Source organism: Taurulus bubalis, assembly GCF_910589615.1.
Source record: "Taurulus bubalis genome assembly, chromosome: 9".
Classification (NCBI taxonomy): Eukaryota; Metazoa; Chordata; class Actinopteri; order Perciformes; family Cottidae; genus Taurulus; species Taurulus bubalis.
Window position 1 is genome coordinate 10,629,116 of NC_136597.1, and position 19,778 is coordinate 10,648,893.

At 42.0% G+C, this 19,778-nt stretch overlaps 1 protein-coding gene across 1 annotated transcript in view; it reads right to left on the minus strand.

Moving 5' to 3' along the window:
• The window catches only part of LOC306740882 (serine/threonine-protein kinase BRSK2-like), a gene marked incomplete at both ends in the record, with an annotated part of 148,087 nt that overhangs the window by 15,696 nt on the left and 112,613 nt on the right, over window positions 1–19,778 (minus strand). The window contains 7 exons of the mRNA XM_079223120.1: window positions 637–734; window positions 1,947–2,111; window positions 4,210–4,241; window positions 7,861–8,007; window positions 9,554–9,622; window positions 9,733–9,766; window positions 14,104–14,220. Coding sequence (XP_079079246.1) covers window positions 637–734; window positions 1,947–2,111; window positions 4,210–4,241; window positions 7,861–8,007; window positions 9,554–9,622; window positions 9,733–9,766; window positions 14,104–14,220 — 662 coding nt within the window. The remainder of the gene's footprint in view (window positions 1–636; window positions 735–1,946; window positions 2,112–4,209; window positions 4,242–7,860; window positions 8,008–9,553; window positions 9,623–9,732; window positions 9,767–14,103; window positions 14,221–19,778) is intronic.

Genomic DNA, 19,778 nt, shown 5'->3' on the forward strand with positions numbered 1-19,778 from the left:
GTATCTACCAGCACACAAACATATGCAACACACAAATCTGCACTCACACTATTGCAGTGCTTGTGTTGTCAGAAAATAACCCTGGCAGAAGTCTAAGTAGAGCATCTTTGTCCTTGCTCAGATTTCTGTGGGTGGGAATCTGTGCTGCGTTGTGGTGCACGAATGGAAGAATACCTTTTTTTGATGAGTTAATATCTGAACCGAAGCAGTCGCAGCTGACAGTTATTCAAATTTGGCCAATTGACACCTTCTATTTCTGTTATTATATTTCATTCAGAAGCTTGTTTATATTCAACAAACAGAAATATTGTGTTCTACTGGAGAGCACCACTACTGGAGGTGATCCAATTTCTTCTGAACGAGGGAAACATTGCAGAACGGTTCAGATCCTAGGAGCATTTATGAGTTACCTTTCTGAAGTACTTATTCTTGTCTAAATTGGCTTGCTTTGTCTGTGTATACAGCTGTCTATTCAACGACTAGATGAAAAGCCATTAAAAGTTTAAGAAATTAGTCACAGATATGTGTTTACTGATTTGCTCCTGCTATGATCTTTTCTCAAATTTTTGTTTGATAAATCATATTCTATAATGTTACATTCTTTATCTGCACTCGTCTCTTCGGTCCAAGGCTCACCAATCTCGTTGCGAGGGGGTAGGTTCTGGTCCTCCTGACTGGGATACCTTTCCTTACGGTCCAGTAACAGGAAGTAGATCATCTTTTCTTGGTTGTCACTGCAAAGCGGAGACAATAAAAAGTGAGATAAATGGAAAAGAAAATACAATGGATTTGAACGTACTGGGTCATTTCAAACACAAACGTGTAAAGATTACTGAGGCACCCATAAACATATGTGCAAAAGCTAAAATATAAGACATTAAACCGGAATAACCATCACTATGATTAACATCCTTTAATCTTTTTTGATTCTTTGTGAAACTGCCACTAAAAAGCTTGCTCCATTAAAATATTTAGTTTTACAGCTCATTAAGCTATAATATAATATTCTGCATATATTTGTCAGGGTAAATCTACATATGCAGAGTCAACTGGTAAGTTTATGAAAGTATCAAAACATTATGAGTTCATCCTTTACTTTCTCTGTAAATCATGAAGCCAAATATCTTTAGCCTTAAGGGCAATACTCTCTATGCAAAAAGCCCAGGGACTGGTCGTCTGTAATAAAGACAGATTGGAAAGCAGTAGGAGGCCAAGAGACAAGGACTTGCAACTTCAGCTAAAATGAACCAGGGGAAGGGAGATAGAGACCACATATTTTCCTCCAGTCCAGCACTATTATGGGATGCTCCCAGGAGAAAAAAGGCAAACGGAAGAGATGGTGAGCAGAAAGTGATAGAGTAATGCTCATTTAGTATTACATTAAAGCCGGGAAAATGTAAAACAGAGAGAAAGGAGATAAAAAAGCAAAGCAAAGGAAACTACATCTGTATGCCCATATAAATACTAAAAATAAAAAGTGTATGAAACACTGCAGGGCAAGATTATTCAGTATAATTGCATACTCACATGAGCAGAAACACATACGTAACATAATCATAAACAATGGGACCCAGGGGTTTGTTTCTGGTGAAGCCAGGATCAGTGTGTGGGGAATGTATCCAGTGGCAAGCTGTGTAAGTGCGGTGGGATAACAGTTGAGTGATCTATAGCCACGGACATCTAAAGTGACAGCCTCAAAGGATTTCACAAGAGCTGGGGAAAACCAAGGCCGTCTGTGTATACGGACGCCACATAACCGTCCTTCCATTGCAGCACACAGCCCCGCTTTTGTTTTTTTCCTTTTTCAACACACTGTTGCACCTTTTTGACCCCTGTCCTCTATTTTCCCCTCATCACTCACACCTTTTCAGTGACCAAACCACACCTCCAATCTTCTTCATCCCAACTCTTTCCCGTCCCTCCCTTTTGCCCCTCCAGTCACTCACTCATCTGAGAGCAGGTCTTTCAGAAGTTTGTTTTTGTCTCTGAAGCAGCCGAGGGAGTGCATGCTGTCCAATACGTCTGGGTCGATGTCATCTGCAGAGGGCAGGCTGCGGATGGTCACCTTCCTGGGCACAGGCTGCTCTGGCTCTGGTTCGTTCTTCCCCGCTCTGGGAATGCAAAGAAATCACAGCACAATTAAGGATACCGTCAGCCTATATTGTCCCTACTAATCTAAGTTTGGCTACATTGACAAACACCATTTTATACAGCTTGCATTAGAGGCAATATGAATCTCACTTGGCAGATTTACAGATTTAATAAGTATTTGCGGTAAGTCAAAGTCAGCTTTATTGTCAATTCTTCAACATGTGCAAAGAGTTGAAAAAACGTTTCTGTCCTGTCCAACATATAAAGTGAATACAGATAATAATAATAAAGTGCAAATAGATTTTTTGTTAAAGAACACTGAGACAACATATATATTTAGGAAAACTATCAGTATGTATTATAGCAGCAGTCAGACACGGAGTGTTTTAGAAACAGTCAGACATAGTAGGAGAGAGTTCAGCTTCGTAAACAGAATACATAGTGTGTGTTTCAGTGATTGTTGGCCTCTTGGTTGGAAGTTTGTCTCATTATGACCAAGGTTTTACATCATGAAACTGTTATAGTCACGTATTTTCCACAGGTGTAGTCATTATGCATGAAAGCTTCAGAGGGTGAACAGGGGTCATCGTGCTCGAAAAGATGCAGAAAGACATTGAGTTGCTGGTATGTTTTGCAATCTCTCTGTCTCCTCCTGGCTTGTTTTCCAAACTTAGTTTCATCATTATCCCCTCCTTCTTCCCAGACACTCTCATAGTTATGTCACTTTTCTTTGTCTCTCTTTTGTCTTTCTGTATCTAGGGAAATCCCTAGCAAGACTTTATTCTTTGGGATTTAAAATGAAAGGCTAATTTGCACTGACACCGTTTCTGGAACATTTTACACGTCAATTTCAAAGAACAGATTCATCTTCAATATCTACAAATACACCAATACACACAGACACAGTAATGAAACAATACAATGTGTACACGTTTGACATGAGCCTAACGAGTCACCCACTTTAAACTACACTCAGTTGGCAGTTTATTTGATAAAAACACAAATGCAGTCTACTACAACAGCCCTGCAACCTACATACATGACTGTTATAAGGTTCCATTTAGGTTTTTATAAGGGTGTTGACCACTCATTTAATAAGTGTAATATAAGTGTAGTGATTCTAGCTCTGTGTGCCTAATCATCTGGGGAGTGAGTGCATGTTTGTCGACTGGCCATCATTAGTTTTCCTGGTGAAGACATTGTGTCCTTTCAGCGCCGCTGCTCTGCCCAGCTGCAGGTTGTTAGGAAGCTCACCAACTAATACAACTAATTAACAAACAATAGGCGTAGATGGTGATTTTTTTTAGGTTTAGCTGCTTCTGGGAAAAAGTCAATGCCACATTTGAAAGCAGCCTGGCAACTTCCTCACAGGCTAAAATTACATTACGCTAGTCTTCTCTCCTAGCTCTTCTCTTGTCTCCTCTTGCTTCTTTTATCAGTCTCGCTGTCTGTTTGCATGATCTTTCAGTACACGACAGAAACCATAACTCAACCCCTTCTCAGGGTTTACAACTTCCTCATGATTTATCTTTGCTCTTGCAGGGTAATGGATCTTTGAAATCCTTTAAGAAATCTAATTCTAAATGGTGATAATCTGATTATTAGAGGGAGGATATTAACATTTACAAACACCAATTAGTGTAACTGTATGTTATATATAAAAAATAACATGAATGCTTTTGTTCCCCGTTAAAAAACCTTGCGACTGAACATAATTGATGATGACCTGTACCATACATGTTCTCAAAAGATTTATGTTAGCTTAAAAAGGTGGGAGCACCCTGTTGTGAAAATTAAACGAAGGGTACACTGAGGTTATGTGGGTTTCTCCTCCACCACCTCCTCGCTTGTTCCCTCTCCCTTACTCCCTGTTCAGTTGACCATATGCTGCACATCCTCTTTCATGCACTACCAATTTACCCCCACATCCCAGAGAGTGGAGTCATGCCCTGCTCAAATATGCTCTTGTGTACAGGGCCGCAACTCAAAGCCATTCATCATGTGGTTGCTCCCCTAAGGTCTACGACCCCTGCAGAATAAGCTCGAGAGGAGAGGAGAGGAAAGGAGAGGAGGAGAGGAGAGGAGAGTATTACAAGGAAGGAAAGACAGCGTACTTACATGTACCATGTGTGCTTCTGGATCTGTTCTAACTGTAAAAGACATGACAGAAGAAACGGCGGGTCAGTACACAAACAGCGTGATGCGTTTGATTTGAATAATTGTATCATCTTTTTGGTACAAAGACAATTATTACATTCAACAGAATCATTGAGGAAAGATTTGAATACAGAGACAATTCTATCTTTTGCCCGTGTGAAGAAATGTTTGGTGCAGAACGGCTTCATTGAACCCTGAGCTAACTGGCTTAATAGAAACACAATAGAACAATACGGCCATATTGAATGGCGGAAGTAAATAATGAGGCCTTCAAATATTAATACTGCCAATGGGGGGAAAACGTATTGAGAAAAAAACAGGCGTGCAGCATGAGTATGACAGAGAGGTGGTACCACTGAGCTATAAACAGAGAACACTATCTTCTTCACACAGACCGCTGACCCTGCCAAGCCCTCTGGTCTAGAGGGAATCTCCATTCCCTTTCTTTTCCCTTCTCTCTTACTTACACAAACACACTCACTCTCTCAATACTACTCTTGTCATCACACTTTTTTTAATGTGGCCACTTTGTCACCGACACTGTCAACATGGTCTTTTGCCAACAAAGAAAAAGCAGAAAGAGACAGAAACAGTGAGCATAAGGGCAACAAAGGAAGATGTCTGTTAGAATGACACCACAGTGTTTCAACTGCCCACAGAGGAAAACAGGATCAATGTCACTGTCGGGACTTTTTAATTTGCTCATGCTGTTGTTGTGCAACCACGGGAGATACAGATAGCAGCTCTAATTATTGTCACTTATTCAGCAGCATAGTTCTTGGGTATGTGTCTCCATCAATGTCTCAATGTTTCCACCATCCCAGAGGATTTACCTCTGTGCTCCAGCACTGATGAATGCCTTCATGTGATATTAGTGCAATCACAGAGAAGGCCAGGCTTCCTTTACTGACTATATATATATCTTCTGTGCTTCCACAGAGGTCACGGTATTGACGGAGACACCCTGCCTGTCAGATACAGGCCAGTGGGTGACCTACTCCTACCCCCACTTTTATTAAAGGCCTGGAGGCAAGCGACTGATATCACACGCGGGGTTGAAAGTGATGTGGTTTGAAATTCGGTATCACGTCAATCAGTCTCTGAATGTGACAGTACCAATTCCAGCTGCTTTCACTCAAGCAGAGGGGAACGCTGCTGTAACAGGGGTTTTGCTAGGTATGCGTATGCGTGTGTCTTCAGGTATGTTTATATCTGTGGGCTGCATCAACAATTTGTGCAGGGTTGCAGCTTTGGGAGAGACAAACCTTCAGTTAGGGGAGATGTGGTAACACATATTCTGCCAGAGCAAATCCCAGTGCCAGGGCTCTGAACCAGCGGGGACTGCCTCTGCAGCCAAGTCATTGTCTCGTTTCTAACACTTTTTTTTTTATCCTATACACAAACCTTCAAAAACATATACGCACCCTGTACCATCAACGTGATAGCTGTCTGAGGCAGCTCAGTTCAACAGATATCTCAGCAACACAATGCATAGACGTCATTGCCATAACGTCAACGTTGCAACATCTTCACATTCTGTTTGATAATGTAAGCTAATTTTGTTTTTATCTTAACTTAAAATTCTGTCCATATCTTACACGTTGCACCTTTCCAGCTAGCTTAGTTAATAATTTATCCACTTCTTACTTACTCCAAAATTTGTTTTGATGTTCCAACACTTAGAATTTGATTCTATCATACCACATAAAAGAAGAACTAAACCTCCTAAAATGTAAGCAGCCAAGCTCAGCCGAGGAGCAGCAACAGCTGTCTCTGCAGCCTCTGACTCTGGTGGAATTCACATGATTAACTACAGTGTCATTTCTCAGTGACACACAAAAAAGACACACACTTCCTTTATTTTCATTCCAACAACCTCTGCACTTCATCTGTTCCGTCCCCATGAATATATTATATATGCCTGTGATGAAGTGCTCTTTAATATAATAAGCTACCAATCCACTTCATTGGCCAGGGATCACTAGGACGCAGATCTTTCCAGGGTGACTGTGCTCATTTCAGTGCCGACGATGAGACTGTGTTAAGGCGGCCGGCCCTGTCGCCTATGGGGCCCCCGGACTACACAGACAGGAAATGGAGAAAGGCTTTTATTGGACTAAGCTCCTTAAGCCTGGATACTCTGAGGGGCCTTGGCTTTGTGCGTGTACTTGTATGAATCTACTAGCAAAATGTAATTAACCGAAGGTGCCAATAGACATACTGAAACACAGCCAGTAGTTGTGGTCCGATTACCTTATTGATTAGATTCAACAAATGACATTCAACATCATTATGAAAAATAATCCCTAGCAAAAGAATGACATGGTCCTAATGATGCCATTGCACCCCCCCTTGGGTGGATCTGTCTTGCCTCTGACTGGATGGCCCCCACTAAACTCCCAGAACACTCAATCTAACATGGCTATTTGACATTCTGTGAGGTTACAACACATCCCCAGAGATCTGTTAGGAGCCTCAGTGCACGGGAGGGGGGCTGTGGAGGGAGCATATTTTCTCCCAGAAGCTCAGTCTGTGTGTAAGCCTTTGTCGAGGACAGCGCTGGAGGCTTCTGGACATATCGGGTGGATCTCAGGGTGACCTGTCCTCGTCAAGCAGAGAGAACAGAAAAATACAGCATATAGTGTACATACAGCATACCAAAGAGGTGGGGACTTTTCAAGTCAATGTTTTGACATTGCTGTTTGTCTGAAGGTCTCTCCCTTAAATATGTAACGTCTCCCACAAATGAGCACCTCTTTCTTTGTAGATTTGTGATCTTTTGTGTCTTTTTTCTGGTGTCTTTAAAACTCCTGTTATGTCAAGTCATTCTAACACTAGTAAGCTACGGCATGGATAAATCGAGCATCAGCATCCACTTAAGGTTGGTGTCACCATATTTGCTCTGAGGCAAGTGCACAAAAACTGTTTTGTTTACTGCACTGATTCAAAATAACACCTGGAGAGCCTGGAGAGGGTGCATATAGTATGTGTGTAAAACTGTGGGGGTATTATTTTGACCATGTGTGCAGAAACAGTAAGTTGAGAGCATGTCTGTATCTCTGCACGTCGTCTGAATGTGAAATGCAGGACATGAACGAAGGGCAGCAACCTCTCTGCGTGAAGTCTGTACTTTTTGAGATGCCACTTTCATTATTTACATTTCCCTTTGTCCACCTCTCTATCCACCACATCCTGACTCTCTGCCCTTCACATCCCTCTGTTTTCACGCTATCCTCCAGCCACATCGCCAAGGTGATCAGATGCTGTGTGAAGATGGACTGGCACTGTGATGAGTACACTAAACAGTGCAGAGGGAGAGTACACAAACGGCAGTCCTCTCCTGAATTCACAGTCTACACTTGAGGAAGAACTCAAACAGAATCATGGAGGAGGCGAGACAAACACTTTTGAAACAGGCTGGCTTGGCCTAGACTCCTGTCCCAAAGTTGAAAACTATTGTCTAAAAAAGCAATGCATGTTGTAGTATGAAGGTTTTGCTCAATTGAAACTACGTAGCCAAGCTCAAAGCATGAAAAACAACCAAAGACTCACAACAATACGTGAACATAATCATAATGGTCTGTTATCACCCAGTCTCCTAATTAAACTGACCGTTAGTCTTTTGGTGGCATCCACTTCAATCATGCCACGGAGGAGGTTCTGACAGTCTGGAGGGATGAAATGTGGCATGTGAAACACTCCCAACTTCACCTTCTCTAGCAGATTCCTCAGGTTGTCGTCATCAAACGGCAGGGCACCCTGGAGAGATGTAGGAAAAAAGCAGAGTGAGAACAGGGAAAATAAATTGGAAGTGGTGAAGATGTGGATGTAGAAACAAAAGTAGGGAAGAAACAGTTTGCATTTGCTTTAATGGCAGCATGAGAACAGAAAATAAGCCTTCAATCGATCGAGGGCAGAACAAAAAAATAAAGAATGACTAACAAGGCTCGCTAGAGGAAAGAAAACCATATTTTAAGTCTAAATCCTACACAACTTAAAGAACAGGCGTGCTTTCTCAACTTGTTCAACTCTCCAATTAGAGCATTCTGCCCTCAGCCACAATGAAAAATAAAAAATAAACAGCGGTAAGCTGAAAGCGGGGCTTTTTCTAATAATTACCCAGCGTTCTCTTTTACCTCGTTCATTTAGCATTCCCTCATCAGAGTCATTTATCAGAGCGAGCTGACACCTCACAGATGTGGCTGTTTGATGAATGACAACCTCCACGAGAAGACAAGATGGAGGGGGAGAGTAAGAGGAAAAGGGTGAGAAAGATAGAAAGAAAGGCTGAGAAATGAAGAGAGGTATAGAGAAATAAGGGGGGCAGGCTTGTGTAACAGATGATCTGAGCGCAGCCTAACTGCTGGGGAGTATGCGTGTCTCCCACAATGAGACAAATGGTTATCTCGCAGCTAGACGACAGGACGGAACAGGAGAAAGACAAAAATCATCTGCAGTCAAACAGCATCGGGTAGAAACTTTTGTTTGGAGCCAGAGAAGTATGGTCACAATGGAGACAACAGTAAACAACATTAGGTTTACGCAACACAAGAGTACAAGGGAGACTGTCCTTAATATACTCATACTCACACACACACACACACACACACACACACACACGCGAGGCAAAAACATAGACAAATACACAGGGCCTGTGGCCAAAAGCCGCCCTGTCAGCGTTGATATTTATTTTGGGTTGTCTTCTTTCAGTTTTGCTGTATGAATTATTCATGGAGCAGAAGTGTGTAGGAACTACAGTACAGCTGTTGATGAAACAAAGCTTCAGGGCTGCATGGCTGGGAACTACAGGCATAATGCAGCTGGAGAATAGACCTGATTATGGATACAGTGTTCGCATGTGGATACAGGACAATGAATAAAAAGATGCCTCTATTCTCTGATCTTCTGTTGCGCAAGAATTTCCGCTTGAGGGCGTTTCTGAAACATTTTTCCAGTAAGACCTTCTAAGTGATACAATTTTCAATTTAACTTCCTGAACCCTGAGTTTCTGGTTGAGGCTCCGTGGCGGCTTCAAGCTCCCCCCGTCATCCCGTTCCATGATTACAGCAAGGTCAACTTCAAGTCAACAGCCGGAGTGCAAAGTTGGGAATATCCTGTCACCAAGCTCACTTCTCGCTGCCTTTGATCCTCTACAGCTGTTAGAAAAGCTGGACATACTGCTCCGCTCTGAAGCCGAGGCAGCACTTTATGCTTGATTTTTGTTATGTCATTTTTCTCAGGAGAATTTTAAACTGTATGTCAGTCTAGTCACCCATCAGTTAGTAGAGAACGAGCTGACACTCACCACCAACAGGGCAAAAAGAATGACCCCACAGCTCCAGACGTCTGCTTTCCTCCCGTCATACTTCTCTCCCTAAGGATTAGAGAGTGTTTGTGAGCGGGTTAGGACAGAGTGCTAGAGTTGGTTCGAATAAGAGGATGCACTATGAAAAGAAACTCAAAACATGATTAAAAATGGCTCACCCTGATGACCTCTGGACAGGCGTAGTGTGGAGATCTGTTGGGAAAACAGAAAAGAAAGTGCAAACAGGGGTTCAATTGAGGAATTACCATAAAGAAAAAAAACATTCTAAGTTACTTTTCCATTTGTACTACTGTACTGCAAAGTAAGTCAGGATTTATACAATCACAAAACAACAAACAGTCACACACCACTGTATAAACAAGTGAAAAGACCAATTTAGGCATAAGTCTCATAAAATAAAATAAAATGTCTCAAATGAGCATAGATCAAGATGTGCTTTAGAAGTTTAGATGTCCCGAGGGTGTTTGGATGTCCTCCCGCTTGCTCACTCAAGGGCATCCTCTCACAGCAGACAGTGAACAGACCCACTAATCTTTACTGCACCTGGATGGGCTGACAGTAAACCCAATGACGAGATTGACACATCAATATCGTATGAAGATTTATGGAGCTACCTCGCAACGGCTGCTCCAAAAGCCGCTGGTTATTAGAGGATACTTGTCATTCTATACATACACAGTGGCACTTTTGCAGTTCTTTGACCATGCCAGATTGACAAATCCAGTGCCTTGAAATAAAAGGAAACGGGAAATAATAAGTGTTTGGCATCCATATAAAATAAAATAAAAACCTCAGGTGTGTTTTTTTTGGGGCAAGGCGCCGCTCTTTTTTTTGACATGTCCACATGTGACGGCAAACAGAAAGCAAATCAGGCACCTGTCTCCCCAAACCCCTCAGTCTGATGATATGTCTTCCGCCTCCTTCTCCCGCTCAGTCTAATCTAACACCAGGATATTTGGCTCTAATGAGAGACTATCTGAAGTCTGTAAACATGGCGCCCATTAGGTCTGTTGTCGTCTTGTGTACTCATGAATACTAACTCTGATGGCGCGGCTTCCTCTGGCTGTCAAAATACTGGCCGATAAAAAACACTGCCGCCATGTCAACGGGAAGCTCAAACACGATGAGCCTATGCAAATACGGCCCTCCTGATTGCAAGTGTCATAGTGCATTATGCAGATGAGCGAGGAATGAAAAAAAAAAATGAAAAAAAGCCTGGGATTTGCCGTAGTTATGCCTTGTGAGTGCCACCGCACACCAGCCACAGCTGCAACAAGCGTGAATATAAACTAATTATCTGCAGGGGCTTTAGGTGGCAAACACAGGGTGAAGGTAAAGACTGGAAAGAAGCATCTGAGCTGAATCTTAATATATCAATATTAGTCAGCCATATCATCTACAGTATATGCTTTGAATATACTCACCTCGCTTCTACTCTGAACCATAATTATATGGCTTACTTTCTATATGTGTCCACATTGGGCAGCTTTTAAACTTTTCTATACTGAAACACTCCATCCATGTCCATCTCTTCGCTGTAGGAGTCTTTTAAACTACCAGTCATGCGGCAAGGATCCATGAGTATTCATGACCCTTTCCTGTTGTGCTTTACCTTGCATTTAATGGCCTAACTTAATTAGAGTTGTAAATAAAGTTCATTTAATTTTATCATACCAAACCACATTAAAATTCTGGCCACCATAAAAGCCCATATGCCATGAAATTTATGTCATGATAAAAAACCCCTTGCTACTCACACCAGGAGTTCAAATTATAGACTGAGGATAAAAAGAGAGCTGTAGGAGCCACTTCCCTTTAACCAGAGTGAACAATACAGTCTTTGGAAGAACAGTCGTGCATAGCTTGACGTAAAAATGTGTCTTTTCTTGATCATTTACTCTCTCGACATAACAACACTAACCTCACATACAATGCATTAACAAACAGTACAGTGTTATTCTGAGGGCAACACATAGCAGTGAGTGGTTTGCCCTCCAGCATAACGACAGAAAACCCATTTTGTTAAGGACTTGAGTTTGTGGGGAAACAAAAATGCAGTGTTAGACTTTTTGCAGAGAGGTGTCAGGAGCATGAGTACAAATGTATTCAAAATTACATTAAGATGTCCCTTACACTATACACAGAACATGGCCTATACTGTTCATCATGAACATGGAGCCGTGAAAAAAAAAATCGGCAGCATCGGCCGGCAATATTGCGGAGACACTGAGACTGAGCTCATCTTTATGAGAAATCATCTTTTCATGCGGCTCCTTGCTGCTTACTGGATAATTTCCTTTCATCAATCAAAGCAACAGAACTAAACAAACAGCAAGCACTGATGAACTCACAGCTGGGCTTGCACAGACTATGAGAGAAAGAGAGAGGTTGAACGTGTGTTCATCGATCCATATTTGTAATGTGCTTGTCAATGCCTCTGCTCGTCTATACATGTGAATATGCCTGCATGTATTAATGCACGTGCTCGGAGGCTCCCCTTCCTCTACCTGGGGCGACTCTGTCTCCTCTTCACTCAGCTCCATTACCCGTGTCAAATGGAATACATTTGTGTCAGACGACTGCATGGTGAGAGGGGGCCAGATAAATGTGTTTAATTAAAAACTGTCATATCTACACTTAGAGATGGGACAGTCAGAAGAGCATGAATAATCAATAACCACACATGCAGTGGATGGCACATCATCATGCATATGGCAAGACACACAAGTAGAGCAGCATGGGGTGATAGAGCTGCATGTGGAACGGAAACTGAACTTCTTTGCTCAGCTGTGTGTGGCCTGCATCTGAGAGACAGCGCTGTGTTCTCTCCAGCAACAAGTATGTGGGGGACTAAGCAGATGCACTGCACCTGGATCATATATATATATATATATATATATATATATATATATATATATATATATATATATAGAAGCATTGCTCAGAGTAGAAGCTGAACACAATCAAATATAGACACAGTTGTTCTACTCTAGGATACTGCAAACAGCTGAGTAAGAGCTGTCGCATTGTGCCACCTTTCTAGGAAAAGGAAAGACTTCAGTGTGGTCATCGCGGCTGCAGAATGACTCAATCTTGCACATTTTACTTGCAGATAGCAATGCTCTCAGTTGGCCTGATCTCTACCGATGAGTCATGAGAGCTTAGGCACTGCGCTACTGCCGGAAAAATTACGCAACAGTTTCAACTGCTTGTGTGTGTGTGTGTGCATGCACACTCTTAAATGTGCGTGTGTATTATAGAAAGGGAGTCAGAGACAGACAGACAGAGAGACAACCAAGCAAGGAGAGGACAAAGGGTCCTGGAGGTCAGGGATGAACTAAGCCTTGCGAGAGCTGTGTGCACATGTGTGTTTGCAGGATTGCGTGTATGCAAGTGTGTGTAATTTCAGTTGCGGTTGATTTGAAGGTATAATCCCGATGGGGACAGATGTCACAGGGCCTCTATCTCCCAGCTCTGCATGCAGTGTCATGTAACCACAGAGCAAATATTCTCCTGGAGACATCCAGATCATGAGATCTACTGGCCTATCCATACATACCACCACAGCATCTCTGGCCTCACGTGTTGTTCTCACTGAACAGATTTTTTTAATCTATGGATGACTCTCATCAATATGCTTTTCTTGTGTTCTAGTGATGCATAATCTCCAGGGTTCTATACCAAATCACAAAATCTGCTCCATTCTCTATGTGTTTTAAGTTGTGAACTATACCTAAGAAGATTGATCAAGTCCACAAGTTCCACTAGCTGAGCAATTCTGTTTCCCTTCAGGCATACAAGGCCTCACTCACTAGGTGAGCAAAATAAAACAAAGAATTGGCTGTGCTTACGTGTTGACGTCTCATTTCCAGTGCGAATTCCAGATGAGTGAGAGTGAAATTAAACTCCTTTTGTGCAGCAGTGAAATTTCGCTGTTAATCCATGCTGTCACTGAGTTTAAGAAACAAACACCCACAAGTACACTATCATCAACTGAGTTGTTTCTTTTATTGACAAATGAGACTGTGCACTATTCACTGCGCTTCAGGGTTAAATAAAAACTCAGAAATGGATGCCAATATGCCAAAGGGTTTGAAAGTGACTTGAGGGAATTCATTGCAGTCTTGTGGATTTGTAGATTGATGGGTCTGGCATGGTCATGACTGTCAGATCATAAAACCCAGCGTCAGATATGAGGAGACGGAGAGCAGTAATGTGTGGCCGTGGCCTTGGCCTGCTTACAGCCAGATAGCACTCTCTGTGAGAGACACCAACAGTCTCTCCTCAAGAGATCAACACGGCACGATAACCGAGGCTTTGAGAACACGGCACCTCGCAGAGGGCTTGATGGCTCCACTCGTCATTCTCCATTGCCTCTCCACTCTCCTCTCCATCTCTCTCTCTGCTGCATACCGACAACTCCATGTGCCCTCCAAATATGTCCTATTTCTACCTTCAGGACATTTTTAGAATCATCGAAATTTCAATTGCAGAGGTTGATAGTCAGACGCTGCATCTATATCACTTACCCGCAGCTCGTTTCCAGCAGACTTTCTCCAACCTGAAGAGAGGCCATGCCGAAGTCTGCTATCCTGATGTTGTTCTTTTCATCTAGCAACAGGTTCTCAGGCTTCAGATCCCTGTGGCTGAAAGATAGTGAGACAGAAACATAAAACAGTTAATGAAACATGAAAGAGTTCATTATAGGTTATATGAACTAGGGGAACAGAGGAGAAGACGTGCGACACAGTCAAACACCTGAGGATCCACAGCGGGGCACACGACTGTGAACAACGCAGCATCTTAACCTGCTACCCAGCGCCCTCCTCCTCTCAGCAACACCTCTCTCTTTGATCGGTCCATGCTGAGGCTATGGGGCTCCCACCTCCGCGCTGGACTGGTACGAGGTGTGACAGCCCCCTGCTGTGTCCTTTTCTCCTTCTGTTTCCCTCCCTCTTTGCCCCTCATCCCCTTCCTCTCATCTCCCAGACAGCCACCAGCAAACCGGCTGAGCAAAGGGGAGCCGGCCGCGGAGGTGGTGTTCATTAGCTGCCATTCATTACCGCCAAGCACAGCGAGGGGGATAATATCCAGCGGACATCGTCTCCCTCCTTTAAAAGGCCTATTGAGAGGAAGATCTTTCTCATGTCACGTACTCTGTTGCTGTGTCGGAGGTTAAAATCTCAATTGTGATGAGTGACTGTTCAAAAGCAGAGAAGTGTTAGTGTTTTATCGGGAATTTAACATCTCTTCAGGGGTCGAGGGTTGTATTACATCACACTGTGCATTTCTTGTGATATCTACCAAGGCTGAGGGAAGCACCAAAGACAATGCATGTGTTCGCACACTGATATCTTTCCATCTTTCTTTGATACATTCTTAAATATGTGTATACTTGCTTACCCCCCTCTGCTTTTTGTAATCAGGGGGAGAGTTATAGAGCCACAGGGCTGTCAGCATGTCATGAACTAGACTTTCATCTTCTCTTTAGACTAATGATAGAAAGAGGAGAGGAACAGTAGCTGGATGCGTCTGCCTTTGAAGAGTGCCTCATCACAATGGACGTTTAACCTTAGATGACATCAGCTGCTATACAACTCGTTTCCTGTCCTGAGGGATAAGCTGTCAGCTGGTTTGTTATCACACTGGCAGTGTCTGTGATCCCTGTTATAATTGAAATAAAACACAGATAGCATCTAAAACAGTTCTCTCCAGGCTAAAACCTCTATCAATTCACACAAACATCATTTGGCAGTGATGTCATCAGCCTGCAAGTTAGTCTTTTAGCTAATCCTGTCAAAGCACACGAGGAAGGAACAAACATTTACCTTCGCCAACAGGCCTGATTAAGTAATGCTTAAAAAATATTTTTCCTCCCAACAGATACATGTTTGAGAAGTTGAAACATGACAGCAGGTCAAATTGTAACATTGTAGACACAAGAGCCAGAAGGAAGTTAAATAATTGGGTCAGTTACAAAAGCAACAGCAATGACAGTGCTGATTGTGGCTAGTGTACAGCACAGTGTTTGCTATTGACATCAGATAACCCAACAGAATAACAGAACCACAGTCCCAGAGTCATGAATACATACTAAAAAGAGTCATAAACATGGCATTAACATTGTGTAGTCACAGGCCTATCAAAAGTAAAACACAAAGAGCCAAACCACAAGAGATGGATCCACAAAAGACAGAAGGCAACAGCGTATTTATCCACCGACAGCATCAAGGGGACAAATTGCATCTGGATGCTTTATTGGTTGTCAGGACCCTGGTTTCCATAATAGGACATTAAACTGCCTCTCTGACACATTAGGCTGCACTTTGCGACTGTAATCTTGCTCACACAGCAGGCCTTGCAGCAGGGATATCTCTGTGTTGCACTCATATGTCATACAGGAGCAGACGTCGTTAAACAAATTCAACAGCTGCAATGGATCTTGAATGGAACTTTAGTTTTTCTTTCCAGAAAAGCGGAAGCTGGGCACCACAAGCAAGTCTCGGAGGAATGCCTTTTTCTTTTTTTTCTCTAAATGTCATGATTTATTATTTTTTTGCACAGGTGATTTATGCAGGAAATTAAACAATATAAATGCTAGTGCTACACTCTGCAAATATAGTAGAGGTATAGAGCAGAAATAGAAAAACACCACAGGAAGGGCACTATTTAAGGCTGACTTTTGTCATTCATCATGTTAGCATAACATTGTTTCTATAGTTGTACCTGGATCTGTGGCGCATGCCTCACTGTTACGAGGCCATTCAGTGTAATTTACAGGCCACACGTGCATATGTGTACATGCTGCCTGAGGAAGGTTTGCACCCCAGTGGGGCTGTTAGACATGATTCTTGCAATTTAACACCAAGATCTTAATTGCCTGTGATCATTTGCACGTAGCATGCTGATATGTTCTGTTTTACAGAAGGTTGTAATGGGTCTGTCCTCTTGGGGCTCACGGCCCTATAATATCCCCGGCATATTTATGTTGATGAGCAGTTTTCTAACTAAATTCTCAAGCCCAGGGAAAATATACTTTTGCCATAGTGACACATTTGACATTCACCATGTTTAATATTGCCTCTCGTTAAGCCACAACACGATACGTGGCATTAATTAGCTAAACGGGAACACTTGAAACTAACGCTAATGGCTCAAATGCATCTTTTTGACATTATCATGCCTCGGAAATAGCACACCTGTTTCTGCCTTTCCATGAAGTACTAGAGCGATCCTGGTACCATTATTGTTAGTGGAAGTGGGGGTTTTAACAATCGTTGGGAACTGAAATGCATCCATTTAGCCTCCAGCACACCTCTGTGTCATCCTCCTCTTTCCATCTTCCTTTATTTCTCTAAAACTTTCTCAGGCTTCTGTTGACCCAATTAGAAAAAGACCAAGCACATTCACTAAAAACGCTTTAAGCTATTATTCCATTGCATTAGCAAAAGAGGACAACATTCTGACTGCTGCCTAAGATGTGCGAGGCACAATTGTTCATTAGCCAATGGGGTTAATTGTGAATTAAAATCAATAAAGAATGCGAAAGATAAAGCTGACAGCAGGAGATTGGTCAATGTGTTCTTCTGCTATAATATCCTGTAGTTTATGTATTTTTCTCAAAGTAGTACTTAATATCACATTTAGAACACGATTTATTGAAGGTACAGATAAAAAAAGCAAGGCCAGGTGGGTTCAAATAGGTGCAACTAGTACTCAAGTGTGGTCACAAACAGTTACACATAAATGAAAGGTCTCTAAACATATATTTAACATTGTTAAATAGCAAAACAGTAACATATACTGTATAGTCTAGTTGATGCTAATTTCTTGCCCCCTGACCACGAGAATATACAACAAAGTATTACACACATTAAAAAGCCATTGGTGGTTACTAAAAAAGTGTCAACTGTCTTTGTACATTGTCCATGCTCTGAATAATGTCTGATTGTGTTATGTCAACTGATAACGACAAACTATATCAACGGAGATTTACTTTAAATGGGAATTGTAAGTATCAATGAAAGCATACTTTCAGATGTTTGTTCCGTAAGTGTCGAAGTTGAAGCTGTTTCCTCCCATCATATTACCTTTGGTCACATTTGATCTCACATCCTCATCAAGGCCGTCGAAGTTCTCTTGAATAGCTACAGTACTTAATGCCTCTTCTCTTTATACTAGTGGCCTACACATTTCAGTAGTCTCCTCCAATATAATTTGCATTTAAACTGGATTAGAATTGAAAGGAAGGCACACAAGATTATCTTTTACACACACAATTTGCCACTCCAGTGACTGGTTACAAGAGCATTCCATCTTGTGCCATCTGGTACACTTTTATCTATTCCTCTGGGGTTTTGAGCAACACTGGGGAAGCAATGCATTGTTGCATCTAATGCAGTGAGCAAAATGTGGGATTACAATGATGGCTAGTTTTGTAATAAATAAACTATTTGCTTTGTTGTGCCAAATCTGTGTGTGCAACCCAGCATTTGCTTTTTATCCAGAGGAGTTTGACGGAGGGAAATAGGATGAGCAGTGGACCTTCAAGGCATAAACAGACAAGCTGTCAGAAAGGCATTGGAGTGAAGGAGTGGCATAGATATTAAAACCCCATAGCAACATCAGGCATCCAATATAGACAGCCATGGTGGTGCAGAAGTCCACTTACAATAGTCCACTGTGCCTGTCCAAAAATAGATATGTGAATACTATTTATTATTAACTACAGTAAAACTGGTTATTTTCGTCACCTTACTATCATCCTAATTGACTTTCTTGCTACACTTTCTTGTACACCCTTACAACCACAAGCCCATTCCCCCTAAATCATCCTAAAACAAAACTTTTGGTCTCCCTCTTTTGGCTCCATTTTCCATACCCACCTTACCCATCCCATTTCCATTTCTTTGTTCCATCTCCTCTCATCATCAACTTCCCTCCTCTCACCCAGTTACACCTCAACGCTTGCTCAAGGCATTAACTGTCTCTGCGGGAGAGGGAAAATATCAGAACATTTTAAAAGACAAGAAGAGAGAAAACTATTTCCATTCTTTGTTGTTAACGGCCATCAGAGATAATGATGATAGGCTATAAGTACAGGCTTTCTGCACGGAGGCAGACTGACATCTGAGGAAACTCCTAAAAATTTTAACAAACACAGTCACAAACAGCCGCAAGGGCATGGGGCTGATGACACAAGATAGAGGGATGGACGCACAGAGGATGGAGGATGACACAGAGGCCAACATGAACTACATGCTGTAGAAAGAGAAAATTATGAGAAACAAAGAAGTTGTTTGTGTGTGTGTGTGTGTGTTTCCATCCGCCTTTGTGCAAATACAAGGAGTTGGGTGCATTGAGGTAAACAGCTAGTGGCAAGTTTCCAATCCAGCATTGCAGAAGAAACGCGCACAACCAGAAGCCATAATTAAAAGAGTGTCAGTCAAACCTCAAACGATGGAAAACAATGTAGAAAACCTGATGGAAATATTGCATCTACGTTTGTTTCATGTATTAATTTGGGGAAGGTTATAGCTTCCTCGTCGGGCCAAACACACCTGTTGCTGTTTCTTGTCTCATCAGTGGAGTGGAAGTTTGAGTGATAAATAAGACACATGCTTCACGTTCGGCATACTTTATTGGCTAAGTCTGCACTTTTGGAGCATTTCGTTTTTATTGATTTCCCAACTTTTCCACCACAGCCACGTGTAAAAGTTTTTTTTAACTGTCAGTCTGAGGTTTCTACTGTTTTATTAGTGCAAAATGGAGTAAAACACATGTGTAAGGGAGTGAGTCGGTGGCACACAGTTCGAGGCAGGTCTGGATTCTGCTTCCCTGTTTCTACTGATGTACCGAAATAGTTTTGGTTGTATGATCAATATTGATTTTACATGCTATTTATGGATCAATGTGAAGAAAAATACCTTGATTTGTCAATTATTGTATTCATTAGCTTAGTCAAAAATACCAGATTACAACTAACTGAAACTTCTTCCGTGTGCCAAGCATGTAGGAGAGCTTCATGGAGACAGTATTTGGTTTGTCTTTAAGGGCTACTGTAGAAACATGGCCGCCGGCTTTGTAAAGAGCACCGGCTCCCGATGTAGATATAAACAGCTAATTCTAACTACAACACAACAGTTCTTCTTGTCACATGATTATACAGAGACATTAAGAAATCATAGTTATTAATATTATATTC